Genomic DNA, 22,372 nt, shown 5'->3' on the forward strand with positions numbered 1-22,372 from the left:
AGTCTCTTGACTCTTTGGCAGGTCCAGACTTTTTCCCGGACTCCCTCCCGGCTAGCCGTGGTGCACTAGCCCCCTTCAGGCTGTGTTCACGGCACCAACCCCAGCCCTCTCCCTGCGATCCGAATGAAACCCGAGTCTCAGCTCCCAGCCCCTGCCCGCCCTGGCACGTGAGCAGACAAGCCTCTCGGGCTGGTGAGTGCTGGTCGGCACCAATCCTCTGTGCAGGAATCTCTCCACTTTGCCCTCCACACCCCTGTTGCTGTGCTCTCCTCTGTGGCTCTGAAGCTTCCCCCCTCTGCCACCCGCAGTCTCCGCCCGTGAAGGGGCTTCCTAGTGTGTGGAAACCTTTCCTCCTTCACAGCTCCCTCCCACTGGTGCAGGTCCCGTCCCTATTCTTTTGTCTGTTTATTCTCTTTTCTTTTGCCCTACCCAGGTACGTGGGGAGCTTCTTGCCTTTTGGGAGGTCTGAGGTCTTCTGCCAGCATTCAGTGGGTGTTCTATAGGAGCAGTTCCACATGTAGATGTATTCCTGATGTATCTGTGGGGAGGAAGGTGATGCCTGTGTCTTACTCCTCTGCCATCTTCCTCCCTTCCTCCATTGTGAATCTTAATGAACCAATTATAAACTGTCTGATCACCTTTTTTCTCTTGCCCTTTGCAAATCACTTTTCTCACCTAAAACTTTTTTTTGGTCTTTCATTAGATAAAATGTTACTTCCTCCATGACAGGATGTTTTCTGTGATAAATCTATCTGTGAATTTTGCTATATACTTGAGTTGGTTTTGCTTTACAAATACGTAGAATATGCAGATGTCCTTTTCACATTTTAATCTTCATAGCTTGTGAGGTAAGAGTTACAAAAGAAGTTCAGAGAACTCAAGTAATTTGCCCAACTTCCAACATATAATAAATATTAGAGCTGGAACTTGAATTCTGGTCTTCTGATTCTGAACCCTGTGAAGGTGACTGACCCCAGCCTGAAATAACTGGTATTTACAGTATGGACTGACTGAAATTTTATCAATAATAACATTTTTTATATTCAAATAAGGTCTCTAAAAAAAGATAAGTTATAGCCATACATATAAGAATTTATCTTCAACCTATCTATTAGTGCTTAACAGAAAAGTAGCCCCCTTTTTAACCTAGTCCATTGTAATATTTTTTAAAAAAAATATATAATAGGGCCTCCCTGGTGGCGCAGTGGTTGAGAGTCCGCCTGCCGATGCAGGGGATGCGGGTTCGTGCCCCGGTCTGGGAGGATCCCATATGCCGCGGAGCGGCTGGGCCCGTGAGCCATGGCCGCTGGGCCTGCGCATCCGGAGCCTGTGCTCCGCAACGGGGAAGGCCACAACAGTGAGAGGCCCGCATACCGCAAAAAGAAAAAAAAAAAAAAAAAAAAAAATATAATAGACATTCCTTTAAAAGACAAAAACCCAATAAATAATATGGCAAACCCTTGTCTACACAGTAGGAAATATACTTTCATTTTATGGACCTCTATATGCTCGTTTGTCAGTTTGTTAAAACAGGAAAAACGGCTGGTATCTCTTCAAATGAACAGCATAATTCAATCATGTATAAACCTTTCCCCCGCTGCAGGCACAAATTCATTCTTGCTTTGGGAATATGCAGGTTTTAAAGCTGAAGTGATCATTCAAGTCACAGATACACAACATTTAAAACAATGTTGAAATTCTAAGTCTTTAACTTCAGTTGGTATAGACAATTTTGAATCTTCAGCTAAACTGGAAGCCATTAGTCTCCAGATTTCCTGTTATATTTGCTATAAAGCATCTCAAGAGATGGATTCCAGAATAGGTCACAGCACTGTGAAAAAAAAAGAAAAAAAGCAAAATCATTTTCTTCCTTACTTCAGAGGTAGTAACAGATCTGAATTCATCTAACTCAAAATCTGTTTACAAACTCTTGTGAGTTCCATGTATGAAACAGAATGTCTTAATCTGTCCTACTTTTCCTCTCTTCCCCCAGCCTCTTGAAGTATTCTAAATCTGGAGATCCACATTATCGGATCTATGTCCTTCATGATTTTAAAAATTTCACATCTATTGTTTTGCCTTTTATTTTCCAGACTAAAAGTGTTTTTTTGTTTGTTTTGGTTTTTATTGCAGTATGATTGACACATAACACTATATTAGTTTCAGGGGTACAACAATTTGATATTTGTATATATCGCAAAATGATCACCACAATAAGTCTAGTTACATCCATCACCATTTATAATTAAAAAATATTTTCTTTTCTTGTGATGAGGACTTTTAAGATCTTCTCTCTTAGCAACTTTCAAATATGCAATATAGTATTAATGTAGTCACCATACTGTACATTTCATCATCCCCATGGCTTATTTTAGAACTAGAAGTTTGTACCTTCTGACCTTCACCCATTTCTCTTACCCCCAACCTCTACCTCTGGCAACCACCAATCTCTCCTCTGCATCTATGAGCTTGTTTTGTTGTTGTTGTTGTTTTAAATTCCACATGTAAGTGATATCACACAGTATTTGTCTTTCTCTGACTTATTTCACTTAGCATAATGCTCTCAAGGTCTATCCATGTTGTCGCAAATGACAAGGTTTCCTTCTTTTTTGTGAATGAATAGTATTCTACTTGTGTATACAGAATGACCCTTGAACAACATGGGTTTGAATTCCATTTATCCATTTATATGTGGATTTTTTCTATGGTAAATACTACAGCATTACACCTGGTTGGCTGAATCCAGGGATTTGGAGAAAATGTGGACATAGTGGGTCGACTATAAGTTATACTTGGATTTTCGACTGGGCCAAGGGTCAGAGCCCCTAACTCCTAACACTATTCAAGGGTCAACTGTATTAATACCACATTTTCTTTATTCACTCATTCACCAAGGGGCACTTAGGTTGTTTCCATATCTTGGCTATTGAAAATAATGCTGTAACAAACATGGGAGTGCATATATCTTTTCGAATTAATGTTTTCATTTTCTTCAGATATATATCCAGGAGTGCAGTTCCTGGATCACATGATAGTTCTATTTTCAGTTTTTTGAGGAATCTTAATACTGTTTTCCTTAGTGGTTGCACCAATTTACATTCCCACCAATAGTGCACAAGGATTCCCTTTTCTCCACATCCTTGCCAATACTTGTTGTTTCTTGTCTTTTTGATAACAGCCATTCTAACAGGTGTGAGGTAATATCTCACTGTGGTTTTGATTTGCATTTCCATAATGATTAGTGATATTGAGGATCTTTTCATATACCTGTTAGCCATCTGTATGTCCTCTTTGGAAATATGTCTATTCAGATCCTCTGCCCATTTTTAAATCCATTTTTTGCTATTGAGTTGTATGAGTTCTTTATATATTTTGGATATTAACCCCTTATCAGATATATGACTTGCAAATATTTTCTCCCATTCAGTAGGCTGACTTTTCATTTTGTTGATAATTTCCTTTGCTGTGCAGAAGCTTTTAGTTTAATGTAGTCCTATTTACTTATCTTTGCTTTTGTTGCCTTTGCTTTTGGAGTCAGATCCAAAAACTGATCACCTACACTGATGTCAAGGAACTTAGGGCCTGTTTTCTTCTAGGAGTTTTATGGTTTCAGGTCTTAACATATTCTTCTGCATGTGGCTGTCCAATTTTCCCAGCACCATTTATTGAAGAGATTGTCCTTTCCCCACTGTATATTCTTGGCTCCTTTGTAGATTAATTTCTCATATATGCATGGGTTTACTTCTGGGCTCTCTATTCTGTTCCACTTACCTATGTGTCTGTTTTTATGCCAGTACCGTACTGTTTCATTACTATAGCTTTGTAACACAGTTTGAAATCAGGAAGTGTAATGCCTCCAGCTTTGTTCTTTCTTAAGATTGATTTGGCTATTCGGGGTCTTCTGTGGTTCCACACAGCTTTTAGGACTGTTAGTTCTATTTCTGTGAAAAATGCCATTGGAATATCTTCTGTTTTGCTTTTTATTTCCCAGACTAAAATTCTGATTTCTTTAATTTGTTCTTTTTGTCTCAAAGATTCAATTACCATGATAATGTAGACCTTTTTTCATGATTTTTTAAAAAAAAAATCATCACCATTATTGTGTCTATTATTCGATCTATCTTACTGTATCCATCCATATCCTTTCATCCATTTGTCAGCATGGAAGTGAACACATGGTTTCTTGGGATACATGGACTTTTATGGAGACACTATGACATTTATGGATACATGTATGGTGTATACCTGTATATAAAACAGGTAAAATATTTTCTGCTGTATTGCTAATTCTCTTTTTGATAAAGTACAGCATTTTAGACTTTTTGACCAAAGCTGCCTACTTGAGAACAGCCCATAATGATTCTCAGTTACAACTGAAGTTACACATGTACGGTTTACAGGAGCAATACAAGTTGGATAGTCCACACACTAACTATGGCACCGTGAACTGATTTGCAACATTTCTGTCAACTCATATGATTTTCTTTGTCCTTAAGACTCAGTTCTCATTTGCTTGTAAACCACAGAAACAATTATATTGTGCCTACTTATATATTTCTTCCATACCATTTATAAAAACAGACTGATCCCAGAATCAATCTTTAGGGGTCTTTCACCAATTATATTTCTCTACTCAGCTGGGGCAGAGTTCAGACATGAAGGTTAGCACTTAACTTTTGCCAGCAGGCTTAAAGGCCAAACCCTGTTGGACTACATGTCTACCCACACTTCCACCTTTCTCCTACCAAGATCATACAGGAAGACAAGGAAATAAAACTTGACTTACTTTATAATAATTATTCTGTGAGTAGGCCAAATTCTCTTTTGGAGGGATGTACTGGGAGTTGGTCAAGCAAATAAAAGCGAGCAGTATAAATAACTCTACTTTCTGAATTGGGTTTTGAGAATTACAGAGTACAACCTGACAACTTCCTGTATGTTGTCACTGTGGTATGGTGAACGCTGAAGTTTTGAAAGCCAGCAGCCTCCTGCGTGTGTCTCAATTCTTAAGACTTTGAGTGCTGTGTGGCTTCTGCAGTGCCTTAGTCACTTAGTGATACAGTGGCAGTGATTCCAAGGTCATGCAGCAGAAAATGCTGGCACATCTAAAGAAGGGTACGCCTCTAAAAAGTGCTGAGAATCTGGGGCTTCCCTGGTGGCGCAGTGGTTGAGAGTCTGCCTGCCAATGCAGGGGACACAGGTTTGTGCCCCGGTTGGGGAAGATCCCACATGCCACGGAGTGGCTGGGCCCGTGAGCCACGGCCACTGAGCCTGCGCATCTGGAGCCTGTGCTCCGCAACAGGAGAGGCCACAACAGTGAGAGGCCCATGTACCACACACACAAAAAAAAGTACTGAGAATCTGATAGTTTGGGTTGTTGGCCTAACCCTGCCATTCACTGGCTGACCTTTGGGAAGGAAAGAAACTAACATTTATTATGTGGCTAATGTGTGTACATCAGTCACAATGCATTTTATTTAATCCTTCTGTCATATTTTTTTACTCAGAAAATGAAATAAGTTGCTTTAAAAGCTACTGCCAAGAAGTAGAGGAACCATGCAAAACCATGGCTGTCTGACTCTGAGGTCCATGCTTTTTTTTTTTTTTTTTCATGTGCTTTCTATTTCAGCAAATACCTCTCTGTAACTCACTTCACTTCTCCGACTTGTAATCATATCTGTGAAACAGGGATGCTTACTTTGTGGATCCATTAAGTGTTTTGAATGATCTAGTGACATAACCTCCCCCGAGACCATCTGTTTTCAGATAGCTCCAGTTGTTCTTAATGTCAAGCCACAATCTAGCTCAACTGATCTGGTAGCATACAGCTTATAGCAGTGTGAGACTACTGTTTGATCATTCCCTTGTTTTAACACTATAATTCTACTAATGTAGCTCAAGAAAACATTGTCAGTTTTTCCCCAGTCCCATTATACTATTAAACTCAGCTTACAGTCAACTAAAACATTTATTTTCAATAAATGCTGCTGTTAGGCCATAATTTGCCCATCTTATGTTTGTTTTGCCTTTTTAGATGAAGTCTCACTTCCTTCTTATTAAATGTTTAAAAGAAACAGATATATTTCTATGACAATGCTCAGGGCTCTAAGAAGAATTAGGATTTCATTCCTGCCCTTAGGAGTTCCCACTGTATACAGACAAATGAACAGGATAAATACCTGAATGTAAGACAAGGGGGAAGAGCATTTTGTAGGAAAGAATGAAGATGGATTTAGACTTGCATGTTCATAATTACAAACAATTTAATTGTGATCTGGATTTGTAGGAAGTAGAATGACTGCTTAGAGGACAGTTTCATATACAACTGTTACTTGGTTTCATTATTTTCTCATAGAAACTATCATAGTGCCTCAAAGAAGTTAGAGTCAGAAAATCACAGGGAAGTGGCACTGCATTTCTGCTAGTATATAGGTTACTTACTGTACCCAAACTGTACACTGAAAAGACAAACTCATGTTTCATTGCTAAACCACATCTAATATCTCAAAAATTGCTGCTCAGGAAATAACCATCCTGTCTGCTACTGATGCTTAATTCTAACTTATATGAAGCATTTCTTCTTTGCACATCGTCCTTTAAAAGGAAAATTCTTATCCTTCACAGCCTGAATGAGCTTTCTACCATAGATATGAGCTGTTTTTCTTTAGAATTGAGAAAGAGATGGTAGTATCTTTATTATGGCTGTTGTTTAGGGGATTTAAAAAGTAAAAAGTTTCACTTTTACTGTGGTCTAGGGTTGAAATAGGCTGAGGTGGAAAGATCATGAAGATACTACAGGGAAGATTCAGCAAGAATCTGCAGAAAAAAGAAAGAATAGAGGGAAGAAAAAAATAAAAGTGTTGATGGGTTGTACCAATAAATTATGGCTAAGTGCATAGTCTTCCAAGCTCCTCTAATTTTAAGTGATACCTCAGATACACTGATTTAATACTAAAGGTTGTTAGTACATAAAGTTATATGTTAGTACATAAAGACAATTCAACTCTTACCTTACAGGAAACAACTGAGGAAAACATCCCTGTGTTTTAGTGTCAACAAATTTCTGGATCTGAAGGACTTGTTTTAAAAGATGTCCCTTGGAAGACTTGTCAATTTTTGTCAATACCATCTGTAGGAAAACAAATATTTAGGCATTAGAAATAAAGTACAGGTGACCCTTGAACAACATGGGCTTGAATTGCAAAGGTCCACTTATATGCAGATTTTTTCAATAGTAAATACTACAATATTACACGATCTGTGGTTGATTAAATCCACAGATGTGGAACTGCAAATATGGAGGAACCCCGAATAGGGAGGGTTGACTATAAGTTACACTTGGATTTGTGACTGCAAGGAGGGTTGGTGCCCCTAACTCCCACACTGTTCAAGGGTCAACTGTTATTTCTTAATATACAGTTTTATACATTTTAGTTACAAATTTCAATAATAACTAGGTGACCTATGCAAGTTTCTTAATCTCTCTGTACTTGTTTCCTCATCTATAAAATAAAAGCAATACCTCCTAAAGGAGTTGCTGAGAAGATTAAATGAGTTAATGTATGCAATATATAAAGCATACACTATATATGTTTGCTGTTTCCGATGCTTTAACTACACAGGGCCATAATATCTTGGATTCAAGACCAGTGAAAAGCACCCTGGAGCCATACTTGCAATTGCCATATGCCAAATGTTTCATACGATCACTATATATCTTATGGTCTAAGATATAGAAGTGAATATTATTAGGTTGATCCATATAAAACTGCCAACATGATCATTTTTGAACTACATAATTGTTCTGCCTTATATGTAAAATTTAAAGGAAAAATTAGAAATCAGGCTATTTGTAGGTTGTAGCCACTATAGTTATATTCCAAGCTATAGCGATATATAGTTATATTCCAAGTAAGCCTAGATTCTACTAGGTTCAACAGTAAATACTTTGAATAATTTACTTACTCAAAGACAATTATGAATACATACTAGAGGAAGGTCAATGCATGGATGATTACAAAATCAATTAAAAAGTAAAAGCTTGATGTATCTGTCGGAGGTTTTCCTAGGGAATTTCTATAAAATTAAATTTCCTGACTAATCATTTATGCTTTTCAGTTATAAAAAAAATTAATGATTGTAAATCAACTATACTTCAATTAAAAAAATATTAATGGCAGAAGGAGCGAGAAGAAAGTGAAAGTCTTTTTTCATAAAGGCAAATATGCTGATATTTAAAAGGAGACATAATTCCTCTATCACAACTTCTTTTCCAAAGAAGAAAGGTTAATATTTCCTTAAAGTTAAAACTGAGAAAAATATATGATTCCACAAAATGGTATCTATGATATCAAATTAGGAGTACTATCACTATCACTTAATATAACCAGTTGTGCAATATTTGGGTTTCTTTTTTTTTTTTTTTTACTACATAGACTATGTTTACCAATCCTTTGGCTCCTCATAACCATAAATTACCTCTCATGTTTCACAGGGCTTTTGCAAACCCCAAGAATTCCGTAACCCCAAGAATACAGAAAAGTTTCTGATTGGTAACATGGTTTGATTTGCATTAAACTCCAAAACCACTACATTTCAGTGGTTTTCTGACATTTTTTTGAAACCAAATTATAGTCAGTGGGCTCTTTTCCTTAGAGAGGAACTTTAAGACTGCCATTTTATCTGGAAAACCTACAAAGCAAATAAATGTGGATACCAACCTAGCAATCTGTATTCTATTCTAGGGTAAACAACAGTAAGAACTGGTAAGATATTCTCATAAGAAATTTTGTTTTCCTTAAGAATATAAACATCCTACTTATGTGTGCTGGAGCCTACTATATTCCTGTGATGTTCTTAAATTCCAGATTAGTTTAGCAAATTTTTCAGTTGCAGTTTTGTTTACATTCTGATAAGTACTATCTGCTAAGCTGCTGTTAAGGAGCTACTAATGAGTCTTAGCAAATATTTATATTGTCACTTAAAAAAAAATCCAAAAAACAAAGAAAAGCACTTAGGAACACTAAATGAACAGTTTAGAAAACTTTTACTTTGCTATAATTTTGAAAACTTAAAAGCTAGGAGAAGGAAAAGGGAATAAAAGTACCACAGAACTTATTTTAATATTAATGGCTGATAATTGAAAAGACTGTTTAAAAGGTACTCTTTTTTATCTTTTGAGGAGGCAAGGCCTACTCTTTCATTAAAAAGATGTACACATGTGCACATGCACACACACAGACACAGACACACAGGGAACTTGTATTTCTAAATGCAACTATGATTCAAAAGAAATACTTACCACATAAGGTAATGCAAATTCTTCACACATTTCTATGGCAATGTTGTCTGTTTTCTGAATTCCAACAACACTATCTACTAACAAAAATGTTCTCATCAAACTGTAAGAACGCAGAAAAGATTAATGACAATATAAAGTATACTCATTCATTTCTTCCCCCCAACTTTCACTATACTAAGAAATTTTACTTTGAATAATTATCAATTCAAAATTTAAAAATTTCTTTAAGCAAAAGGAATTCTCAATTCACTATGAAGTCCATCCTACAGTCCGAGAGGTCTCAATGTTGTTTACATTCAGTAACTAAATTCATTAATATTAATTTATTTCAATAGTATATATTGAACGTAAGATATTCTGCCTAGAACTGGATACAAAGATGAATGAGCCCCTTCCTCTAAGAGCTTGAACTCTAGTGGGAGAAAGAAACAGGAACCCAATTAACTATAAGTTACCATAAAAAGGTCTAAATTTTCAAATATTACTTTAAGACTAACAGATAACAGAAACCAAACATGTTATATTTTGTATTTTCTTTTGCAAGTATTTTATCTTAGTTTCTATGTAAAGCTACAACAAGCAAGATACTTGTAAACACTTTTTTATTCTTCAAAAGGTTAACATTAATTTTTCTATATATTGTGCAATGCTTGAAACATAGACCTGCTACTTGACTACCTATGGAGACAAAAAAAGGTAGTATTTACAGAGGCTGTGATGTCAGAAGTATTTTAAGGATAATCAGAATTTACTGAAGTTTATTTAAATCTGGTAAATACCACATTACCCAACAATTTTCATTTTTAAAAATAGCCAGCTTAGAGTTTGGTATAAAAAAATTTAAATAAAGTCTGCTGAATTACTACTGATAGTCTCAATTTAGGAAAACAATTGAATTTAAGTTTAAGCTAACTTACAGGAAAAAACTAAGCAGGCAGTATATAACTTGCTCCTAAATACTGTACTGTAGAATATTATGAGAATAAAGTGGACTTTCTAAAAAAGTCATTTGATAAAACTGAAGTGTTCATCATATGTAGAATGTCCTAGTCATGAGAACTTTGGGGGGTTCAACATAACAATTACAAGAAAAGTGTTTTTCTTACTTCTTTCGTTCTTTTAGATAGGTTTCTACCATGTCAACAAAATCTTCAGGTGCTCTATAGCCATAACCTGGCATGTCCACCAATGTAAAATATTTTCCAACTTTGAAAAAATTCATTTTCTTTGTGTGGCCCTGATAACGTAAATGGAAAAATAAAAGCTTTCTTAAAATATGTCCTTTATATATTTCATGATTCAAAATATTTTCTGTTCAATTAACAATTACTTATTAAAAGCATAAAAGTATTCTGTATATAACCCTATGCTGACGATAATACAGGAAAAGAAGACAGAAGGCAAATGGCTGGAGATAAGCTTAGATGATACTACTTCTTCCCTCCAATTCATTTTTTAAAGAGAATCTATACGATTTAAGAACCTTAGATTCCATATTAGAAACAACGTAGGCAAAATATTTTTGAGTCTTTCCTACTTCATTAGCTCCCTCTCTGTGAAAAAGTTATACTGTTCTAAATAGTACGACTGCATTAGTCAATATTCTCTGGTGAACAATATAACTCCACTTTAAAGAGGAATGAATTATGGCACAGATAGGTTAAATTAAATGCTTACTATCAGTCATACAAGTTTGCATAACACCTAGATGCAAAGCCTGATAGTTTATTATGCCTAGACTATAACTTTCCTAAAATCAAGATGTTTTGCATGTTTATTAGGTGGGTTTCGTGCTTTCATTAAGCATTTTTTAAAAAGCATGTACAACTGTAAAATGTGCAACTAAAACTGATGTAAAGATGATAAAAAGTGGTTTATTCATGTGGTTTCGTGTCCACGGACATTATTAATCAGAAAAGGAAAGATTAACACAAATAACTTTAAAAGTCAATTGTTTAGAACTTAGAAGAAATATTTTCAGAGGAAAGATTTTATAAATGATGCTTAGGTTCCCAGGCAGCTTATGTGTCTACATATAGGAAAATAATTTTAGAATTACTGATTAGCAATGTCAAGAATACATTTTTTTCATTGTCCTCTCACAGCAGAAAGGGAACAACCCTACCTAGAAGTGAGAGTTTAGCTGGGGTATTTGGTGAGGCAGGGCAGGAGGGAGTAAAGCTAGGAGGGTTAACAAATGACTACAATTGTCAAGGATGGTATCAAGGAATCAACCATAGGAAAAACTGCGGAGCAAGAGAAGACCAGTGAAGCCTCAGGGAAGGGTTCCAATGCAAGGAAACAGGGGCAGTGAGCATTGGGTTGGTGTGAACATTTTGCCAAGGACAGATAATAAGGTGAGGGGAACTGAGGTGAGTTTTGAGGAGAGGATATCTTAAATATTGGTAGAGTCTGCATTATTGAGAAGAAAGCAGAGGAAATTAGAAAATGACAGAAAGCTACTGCAGGAGGCTGGCTGGGATATTAGGCACATAATTTGGCCCTGGGTAAACTGGGAAGCGCCTGATGGGTGTAAATATATGAGTTAGCAAGGTATAAAAGATTACAGGAGGAAAAAATAATACACTTTAAAGCTGTTTTCTTTAAAATCAAAGTAGAAGTAGATGATCATTCTCAAAGAAGCAAATATAGAATGACACTAGAACAACTCTTTGGAAAAGACTGGACCAAGGAAGATTTCCCCAAGATACTGGCAAGACTACTAAAATAACTCCAGATACCCTTTCTTCTCTTCAGAGAAATACACAGGCATTAATGAAATGTCTTACATTAGTACTTGTGTGAAAGAAATCACTTTCCTAGGAACTTAGCAATGATGGTTTCTTCTACCCCTCCAACATTTATTATTCATCTTAGTCAATTCAGAGATAGTTAGATATATTTAAAATTTTAACATACCGGTTTTTTGGAGACTCTAACTTCAACCTCTGGGGCAAGTGAAAATAAAGCCTTTATTAGAGAGGATTTTCCAACATTGCTTCTGCCTATAAAACACACCTTATACAAGCAAAAAGAAGATAATTGAGTACTAGTTTATATATATATATATATAACTATATAATGTATTAGAAGCAAAAATCTGTGAATACTACTCAGTCTTGCCTAACCATAAAAAGTGGCTTATAGTTAGCCAAACCTCAAATTCTAATAGACAGCTACTATCTACTAAATGATTTCTATGTGGCAGGTACTGTTTTAAAAGCACTTAACATATTTTCTTATTTACTTTTTACAATATCTCTATGAGACTGATAATATTCGTATCCTCGTTTTACAAGTGATAAAACTAGAGGCAGAGAGAGGTTAAATAACTGGCCCAAAATTATACAGCCAGAAAGTGAAGAAACTGGAATCTGAACTCAGGGCATCTACATCCAGAACCTGTGCTTTTAATTACACTATGCCACTCAAGAATATCTGCAACATTTATTAAGAATTCCATATTTACAAAGCTTTTTTTTTTTTTCGCGGTACGCGGGCCTCTCACTGTTGTGGCCTCTCCCATTGCAGAGCACAGGCTCCAGACGCGCAGGCTCAGCGGCCATGGCTCACGGGCCCAGCCGCTCCGCGGCATGTGGGATCTTCCCGGACCGGGGCACGAACCCGTGTCCTCTGCATCGGCAGGCGGGCTCTCAACCACTGCGCCACCAGGGAAGCCCCTACAAAGCTTTTTTGAAGTTAAAAACTAGACGCGTTTCAACAAAACTGGCTCTGTCTTTGGAACCCTATTTCCCCACAAACTCTCAAAGTAGACCATAACACCATTATAATTACTCCTTTCTCTTGACCTTTCTTGTTCCAATTAAGCTTTTCTCCTTTAGTCTGAATGTAGGAAGCAACAAAATATTCCTAATATTAACCATTAGTACACATGGCTCGTCTATTTAATACAGTATTGAAGAGGGAACATTTCCAGTCAGTGCTTCTAAATGAGGGCGGTACCGCCCCCTGGGGTGTTTTAGAAATTTGTAAGGGCATTTTTGGTTATCAATAGGATTGGGTGGCATTTAGTGGGCAGGGGCCAGCAATGCTACACATTTTGCAAAACTGGGGTCAGTCCTTCAGAATGAATTGATTTGGGTCCTGCAAAAATTTCAAATGCTCTCCCAGATTAAATCCAATGATAATATACAGATAATAAAACTGAATTAAAAAGCCAATTACACAAAAAGTCCAGTAATTTAGAAAATTGAAAATCGATGCTATCTCAAAATCATTAAGTGATTTATGTACTCTTAAATTATTACAGCAGTTCTAAATATATTAGCAGAAAAGTTTCAGTGCAGTGGTACCGTTATCACAAGTATGTAAGGTCAGAGCCTTCATTTAACAGACAGAACAAAATAGTAAACTGCAGGACATGAATAAAATGCACACTCACTGAATTTCACTTAAGTTGTTTTAAAAAATCTTATACATTATCGCCATCTATACATAAATTTTTTTTGCCATGATAGGAAATTTAGATTGGGTGAAAATTACGTACTGATAAGAATCACTTCATTTGTGAAACTACTATACTTTTCATATTCTTCACTTTGTCTAGGCATGTATTCTCTACTGCAGTTAATTAGAAAAAAGATAAATGGTTAATTTTTTAAACGCCTTTTAAAGTCTTTTATATTCACTATCAAAATAATTAAAACTATATCTGCTTACTTTGTTATAATAATGATATGCGTCCACAGAAAGCTAGTAAATCTCTGCGGTTTGCTGACAAGAAAGAGATGACAGCAAAATCCCAGCCCATGCGGGTGTCCTCAGCACCCGCATCCGGCTGCCGTTCTCACCTCAGGGCGGCGGAGGTCCGGGGCGTGGTCGAGACGCACGGCGGAGCTGAGGTACTCGATGCGGTTCCGCGAAGAGGCCGTGAAGACGCTCTCCGCCCTCGCGATGTCATCCAGGCTCGGGTCGAAGATCTTCAGGTGAAGGTCGGGCCTCGAGCCCGGGACGAAATGCCGCTCGAGTTCTTGCAGTGGGAACACGAGCTTCGTCAGTTGCTTGCTTGGCAGCCGTAAAACTTCCGCGAAGGCCTGGGACGTGCAGTAAGGTCGTCTTCCGTTCCCCAGCTCTGCCCCCATCGCAAACAGCCGGCCCACGTCAAGCCGCAGCCCGCGCGCTGCCATTTTCCTCTTCTAGAAGCCCCGCCTCGGGCCTTCGTTTCGAAGGTCTGAACTGCGCGTGTGTGACCTTGCTCCCGTTACGCCTGCTGGGAATTGTAGTCTCCGCTGGCCTCGCTGGTTCCTGCTTAAGCTCTTCGCGTACAGAGAGCCGGAGGCAGGTGTTGCTTCGCAGGGGGAAAAAAAGTTCGCTGGGTGCCTTTCACACTCTGGCCCTGACACCTGTGCCTTTGACTTGTATGTCGCTGTGGGGAGGCTGTTTAACGATTTTCAGAGGTGAAGAGACATATCTGGCTGTGTGAGCCTTGAGCCTCAAATGAAGAAGAAAACCTGTGCAGCTCTGGTGGATTTCAGGCCGGTTTGCTCTTCACAGTTTCTGGTTGTCTCACGTACGTTGACGTTGTACAAATCACTAGGAAAAACACTTTCTCAAAAATGAAAAGGGCTGGTGAGAAATGTAGTTGAAAAAGCGCCTATTCATATTTTATTCAGCCTTCTCTATAGTTGCAGGAAATGTCATTAAATTTTAGAGATTTCTTACAGAATAAAAGAAAAAAAGTTTGCACAAGTGTTCGAGTTGTTTCATTGAAGTTACGTAATGACATCTTATTTCAAAAGTTTCTTTTCAAAGCAATTCAAACCGATCACTGCTGGAATGGGAGATACAGGGATCATGACAAAATGAATATCTGTAAGATATTCCTGCTTAAAAGACGATGGGTCTTCTAAAACCTTAGCAGCAAACAGCATACCAATGTTAACGCACTGTCTTTTGAGCGATTCCCCAGGTTGTTCAGTGACTAATAAGGGCAATTCTTGAATTAATGTTACACAAAAGTTAATGAACAGGACCAACGACTTGGAGAGTAGCCTGACCTACTGCCGGCCGGCTAATTTTCTGTTGATCTTTGTATTGGGCTTTGAGGCTTTCCTCCTTCCCCTAGTCTCACTCCTCCAAAGAAAACACTTCATTGTAAACATCCAGACATTCTGGATATATATATTACCATGTATGTATTTTAACTCAAAATACTGTTCTAAAGCCTTAAAAAATTTTTAAACAATATACTTGGAAGTCCTTTTATATCAATACGTACCGACCTACATGATTTAAAAAAAAAAAACAAAAAAAACCCCTAAACTACCATAAAAACACAAAGTCCGCATTCACTCCAAGCACTAGTTAGATATGAGAGGGTGGCCTCTTCTCTTGTTATCATTGTTCACATGTGGTTTTCACATTGTCATAGTAACATTTTCCTACATGATTGTTTTTAATGGAGGCATATTATTCCGTTTATTTCTCCAGCGTCTTATTGATCAATAATTAGGTTTTGTTATTACAACAATGCTACAGTGAGCACTCATGAATAGATATCTTTGCACACTTGTGGAAGTAGGATAAATTCCTAGAGGAGGACTTGATAGGTGCATAAGGTGTGTGCACTTTTTTTTTTTTAAAGAAGATGTTGGGGGTAGGAGTTTATTAATTATTTATATTTGCTGTGTTGGGTCTTCGTTTCTGTGTGAGGGCTTTCTCTAGTTGTGGCAAGCGGGGGCCACTCTTCATCGCGGTGCGCAGGCCTCTCACTATCGCGGCCTCTCTTGCTGCGGAGCACAGGCTCCAGACGCGCAGGCTCAGTAGTTGTGGCTCACGGGCCTAGTTGCTCCACGGCATGTAGGATCCTTCCAGACCAGGGCTCGAACCCATGTCCCCTGCATTAGCAGGCAGATTCTCAACCACTGTGCCACCAGGGAAGCCCAGGTGTGTGCACTTTCATATTTCTGTAGAAAAATCATCTTCCAAAGAAATTGCAACAAATTACTCCCTAATAAAAGAGTATTATAGCATCAAAACAAGAATTATAAAAGTAGAGTATTATAATGTTATATAATATTGCCATACATAGATGAAAAAATTTTTTAAATTATTTTTTGTTTTAGTTAATATTTTCCTGATTATTAAAGAGGATAAACATATTTTGAGATTTTTTTGGTCATTTGTATTTATTTGTTGTAAACATCATGTTTTCTATTAGGTTATTCACTTTAAAAAATTTGATTTGTAATAACTGTTTCTTTATTGAGAATGTTGATCTCTTGTCTGTCATGTTTTAAAAATATTTTTCCCAACTTGTTTACTTTTTACTTTCTAAGAATACTTTTTGATTGTACAGATTTTTAATTTGTAGGTGGCTAAGCTGAACAGTCTCTTATGTATTCTAAGCTTTATGTTATGTTTAGAAAATTTTTCTAAGATTATAAACAAATGAACCTATCTTTTCTTCTAGTAGTTTAACTTTTTTTACAGTTAAATATTTAATATAATTGCAATTTGTTATAATGAAAAGAGTCTGCTAGGAATTCAGCTTTATTTTTTTCCAAATGGTTAGCCATTTGTCTGAACAATATTTATTAAATAGTCTATCTTTTCTTCACCGAATGTGTATGTGGGTACATTTGCAGACAACTCTGAACTTTGAAAGTACTTTCATATGTGCTATTTCATTTCTAACTTTGGGGTCCCAGGTGTGGAGATAAACCTGAGCATGAAGGACTTTTGCCAATTCTTACAAGGGTTTGAGAGGTGTTCAGGGATTAATAGACATCACAGTACTCGTTTTGTAATCCCGCATGAGGCATTCATAGCTGTGAGGCCTGCTAGTCAGAGGGAAAAAGCTAGAAACTGGAGGAATTAGTATAGGGGAAATAACTCTGTTCTGGAGCTGCAGTGGAAATCATGGGGTACACAGGGAATTGTCAAAGTCCAGGAAAATCAGGCCAAATCAGTATTGAAGGGAATCCAGTCTGGTGGATGAATGTTGTAATAGTATTATCTGTTTACTGGCAATATTCTGCCTCTGACTGTAGGCAGCATCTTGGTTCCAGGTGGTCTGTCTGCATGAAGTAGTACCCTAGCTAACGGTTTTGGATTGGGAGTCAGGATCCTCCTGGATAGGCAGGGTGTCAGGGATACCATTCAGAATAGGGTTTAAGTCCTAGTGGGAAAAATGAGTGTGAATTAGGAAACCAAGCAGCTACTTAGTCATGCAGATTCCATAGACATAACAAGAATGTGAGATAGGGCTTGAATTGATCTAAGGGCATCTTAGCACTCCTCCCAGAGAACTGTGGAAAACCCACACTTGGTTTAGTTCCACAGCACTGAGGTCAAGACATACTCACTAAGCTGTGGTACCCCAGGGAGGCTGATAAATGAGGACTGTATTCATGGACTGTACTGTTCTGTACTCCTTCTTGTATAATACTTTAGTGTACATTATCTAATACTGAGAGTGATAAGGCACCCCTGGTCGATTCCACCATTTTGTTCATTCATCAAATATTCATGCTAGGCACTGTACTAAGAGCTGGAGGTATAAGACAGTAAATGAAACAAAGAAGTTTCTGTTCTCATATGTTATGGTCTTGAGACAGTAAGTAAAATAAGGGTATATTAGATAATGAAAAATGCTTAGGAAAAAGCTAAAGCTGGGTAGGGAGGTTAGATGTGTATGTGTGTAGAGATGTAGGAATGTTGCCATTTTAGTGTGATCTTCACTGATAAGGTGACTTTTGAGCGCAGATGTTAAGGAAGTGAGGGAATAACCATGTGATTATCTGGGGGAAGTATTCCAGGTGGAAGTGTGAAGGCTCAGAGACAGGAGTGTGTATGGCTTGTTTGAAGAATAGCAAGGAGGCCAATGTGGCCAGGATGGAGTAAAAAAGGATGGATTCTGGCAGTGACTCTAGCCAGCTTTGGCTTCGATATAGATATCTGAAGTGAATGTATGCATAAGTTATTTTTAGCTGGTTGGCATCCCTTGTGTAGGGAGGAACCTCCTACATCCACTCTATGTGGTTCTAATAGGCCTATCAATTAAAGAACTCCACTCTTCTGGTCACAGGAGGTGGGATTTGGTTATACATTGTGTGTATTATGACAATAACGATTACTTGGGTAATGTGCAGGTGATCGCAACCAAGCCAGTCATTATGTTAAAGTTGGACAGGCAGCTGGCTCTACCATTAAACCTTGTGTCATGATGTTGGAATGTGAGGCTTACACTCATGATGGCTGATGGCTATTCTTCACTGCTACATGAAGGATACCTATGGGGATTTAAGAGGGAATGAAGCTAACACAGAAAGAAAAACAGTATTGAGAGGTGGGGATGGGAGGTGGCGTGACTCCTGATGACCTATGTTGAATATCATGTTCTCTGTCCCTCTGCTGTCCAATCACACAAGTCAGTATGCTTCTCTCCTTGTTTACTGAAACTGATTTGACTTGGATTTGATGGCAGCCAAGAGTCCTGTTTAATAGAGCATTTTAAGATGATGTGTGGTTCCTTGTGTAAATTCAGAGCCCTCCAGACTACCATGCAGGATAGCTGGAATGTCCTATGTAAATTTCAACCCTATTATAGAGGAGTCATGGTAAAGCTTTAGGGCTTAGATTGCCTGTGGCTGCAAGTTAAGCAGGGCCAAACTATTACCCTCCCTTAATGTAACAGCTGGACTTTAGGAGGCTTAAGAATCTTCCTTCCACTCAGGATATTTCCTCATCCAGTGGATATTCATGATCTTTGGTAAAGGTCAGTAATCTGGGGCCTCCCTGGTGGCGCAGTGGTTGAGAGTCCGCCTGCCGATGCAGGGGATACGGGTTCGTGCCCCGGTCTGGGAGGATCCCATGTGCCGCGGAGCGGCTGGGCCCGTGAGCCATGGCTGCTAAGCCTGTGCGTCCGGAGCCTGTGCTCCGCAACGGGAGAGGCCACAACAGTGAGAGGCCCGCGTACAGCAAAAAAAAAAAAAAAGGTCAGTAATCTGGTTATGTTGTGAAAATTAGCAGAGTTCAGGATGTGTTTATAGTCATCCTTCTGAGAAAAAGTACCTTCTGTTTGACAGCTTAGGAGGTAGTTCACCACAAAGTTAACAAGATTTTACTATTTAATATGATTTGGGAGGGTATTACATACTTTATATACACTCCTTAGAATCAGCTTTCATTGCTAAAACCTATCTGACCTAAATGCTATAGTTATACTGTCATGTTTATCTAATAAGAATGGAAGGAACATAGGTAGAACAGGGGTGGGATCTTAGCATTAGGACAGGATCATCTCAATTATTCCTTCAGTGATGTCTGTCTCTATAACGAATTGCCATAGAATTCAGAGTGATCTCAATTTATGTCCAAGTCCTGTAAGTGTTAAGTTAGGGAATCCATCAAGACATGAAGAAGGAAAACATTGTAGGCAGAATCGGTAACATCAGAGAGTTAGCAAGCATAGAATACACATAGATTAACTCTCATCCTAGGCTAGAAATGGTTTGAAAGCTCTCACAGAAGCAAGGGCAGAGATTCTAGGAAAACGTAGAGAGAGGTAATGGATTAGGTCTCAGTGTCCAATTTACACAAGACCTTTTCCTATCATACTTTCCTGCTTGTTTTAAACAACAGTAATTAACGTTTATTGATTGCGTGCCATGCCAGGAATTGATCTAGGTGCCAGGAATCAGAAAAACATGGTTACAATCTAATTTGGATCTCAAAGTCTTGTATTAGGAAGACACATTGTATGAATGAGAGTAACATGGAAGAGCTTTCCACGTGTAACTTAAATTGCTTGAATTGTAATAACTACTGTCTGAGTGAATGCTATAAACTAAAAATGCATTTAATTATACTTTTTAAATTTTTCTGTGCAACAGCTGATTAAAAAATTAAATTACATTACCTAACATGTTGACACAAATTTACGGCACACATGTGTAACATGATGTATGATTTGTCCACATAATTTCCTAATTAGGTTATAAATTGTTATTCTTGAAATTTATTATTTGACCATCATTCAAGAAACAACAGAGACATAATTCTTATAATCCTCTTCTTTGGGAGCTCATCAATCACTTAGTTTCAGTTTATATTTCATTAATGTATCTTTAGAGAATATCTCTTACAGAGAGTTTTTTTTTTTCCTTCAGATAAGCTTTTTGAGCTTTCTTTTAAGGTTGTGTCTACTGTACTAACAGATTTCTAGAAAGATCTGGAGATTAAATATCAGATCTTGATCATGTGTAGGAGGTGAGCTCTTAGAATGATTTGGGTTTGGAGGAGGAGGAGTGTAGAGCTTCACTTCCTTCAAGGTTGTTTTTCTCAATAAAGAGAAAAACGGTTGTTTTATGTAGTCAGTTGTTCTCACTTGTAACTGCGTATTTGCTCTCTCTGCCATACTAGTGCTATTAAAATATTTTAGAACTCTCTTCAACTTGTTTTTATATTATTCAGTTATTTTTGTTGTTGTTGGAAAAAAGCATTTTGCTGTTCTCACAGATAATTCATTAACATTTTAATTATTATTACCTATTAGGCAAGATCATTTTGATGGGCAAGTTTACATTGTATCAATAGTATGCCTCTAATTTATATTTTCATTGCCTTACTGGAAGTGAATGGTGTGTTCTCTGGCACCCTGAATAGATGAGATGACATTCCAGAGGCAGAGATGTTGAGATACATTCAGGTTCTTTAACTTACTCACAGGTAGATTGTGTCAGTGGTCCCCAAGACTACTCCCCAAATTTGGTGATTCACTAGGTGGGCTCACGGAACTCAATATATGGGTGTACTCATGGCTATGATTTATCCAAGTGAAGGGATATGAAGCAAAATTGGTAAAGGGGAGGGCACTCAAGGTGAAGTCTGGAGAAAACCAGTCACAAGCTTCTATGAGTCCTCTCCCAGGGGAGTTGCACAGGATACACTTAATTCTGCTAGCAGTGAACTATAATGACACATGTGAAATGTCCACCAGGAACATTCACCTGAGCCTAGGACTCCAGTGTTTTATCATGGGCTGGCCATATAGCGCATAGTGCTTGTGTGGCTGACTGTGGTCACTGAAATTCCAGACTCACAGAAGGAAAGCAGATGTTCAGCCTAACCACATTGTTTGTACAAACAGTTTAGGTCCACTGAGCCACTGTTATCATTTAGGGGACGTTTCCTAATCAAGTTCTCAGATGCCAATCTTGCAAGCAAGCCTTTTTAAGGATAGCAGTCACAGGCCTGCTATGTTAACTCTTTTCTGCACATAGATTAAAAGGTTAAAAAAATTTTTTTAATGAGGAGTTTCTTATCTGCACTTGTTGTGAGAGCATATGCTTGTAGAAAAGCTCTATTTCAGGTTTTGCTCTAAATACAAATGATTTTTCTAGAGATTTTTGAGAAAGGTGGGACAAACCTGCTTTAGTCATTTGAGTGAAACATGGCAAAACCAGAACTCTTTATGATGAAGGAGGTTATAATCAACATTGCTGTGCCATCTACCTGTCATGAAGTATGGAGACCCTAAGAGCAGTGCAGTTAGCATTAATGGTTGAATTGGTATGAACAGCAGAGCCTAGGGTGACTAAGTGAATCCTGGGGTATTTAGCTGCAGTTGAGTGCAGTTAGGTTCTGGAATACTCCCTCCAACCTCCTTACTCACCCTCCTTCATGAGCTGGACAATACATTTCAAAGAATGTTTCGTGATTACTTTTAGAAAGGATGCTTGGATAGAAGTACAAGGCAGTTACCTGATAGGCAGATCTCATGGGTGGAGGGCATAGAAGGAGTGGCTGAGCCCAGAATGTAATGCAAGATGGTCTTCATGCTGTGGGGTACCCCTCTATTGCCCAACTACTACAAGCTAGGGCTTAATTCACTCTTCTCACCCTGTATCTGTATCTGTTATTTGCCAATGTAACTAACTGATTTTACCATGATAATATGAGCTCACAAACTTACATTACAAACCCACAAGCCAAAAAAAAAAAAAAGATAAAAGTAAAAAAAATCATTCTAGAGGTAATCAGAGTGAACAGATCTGGTAGACAAAGAATTTAAAATAAAACCAGTAAATATTCACAGAGAGATAAGGG

General features: G+C 37.8%; 1 protein-coding gene across 1 annotated transcript; it reads right to left on the bottom strand.

Annotated features, from left to right (window-relative positions):
• Positions 1-814: 814 nt before the first annotated feature.
• Positions 815-14,901, bottom strand: GTPBP8 (GTP binding protein 8). The gene is made up of 6 exons (XM_082625908.1): positions 14,113-14,901; positions 12,221-12,319; positions 10,408-10,538; positions 9,302-9,401; positions 7,011-7,129; positions 815-1,831 (listed from the first exon to the last, which is right to left on the bottom strand). The coding sequence occupies exons 1-6, from the start codon at positions 14,446-14,448 to the stop codon at positions 1,741-1,743; spliced, it is 876 nt and encodes a 291-aa protein (XP_082482034.1). The 5' UTR covers positions 14,449-14,901; the 3' UTR covers positions 815-1,740.
• Between the last annotated feature and the right edge of the window lie 7,471 nt (positions 14,902-22,372).

The sequence above is a fragment of the Mesoplodon mirus genome, assembly GCF_964341445.2.
Source record: "Mesoplodon mirus genome assembly, chromosome: 6".
Taxonomy (NCBI): Eukaryota; Metazoa; Chordata; class Mammalia; order Artiodactyla; family Ziphiidae; genus Mesoplodon; species Mesoplodon mirus.

Bases quoted from the DNA above. Each gene is read 5' to 3' on its own strand.
- GTPBP8 (XM_082625908.1), bottom strand. From the start codon at position 14,448: ATGGCAGCGCGCGGGCTGCGGCTTGACGTGGGCCGGCTGTTTGCGATG. The intron at 10,539-12,220 runs GTATGTTAAAAT...TTACGTTATCAG, and splicing joins TTAGAGTCTCCAAAAAACCG to GGCCACACAAAGAAAATGAA. The intron at 9,402-10,407 runs GTAAGAAAAACA...GCGTTCTTACAG, and splicing joins TATCTAAAAGAACGAAAGAA to TTTGATGAGAACATTTTTGT.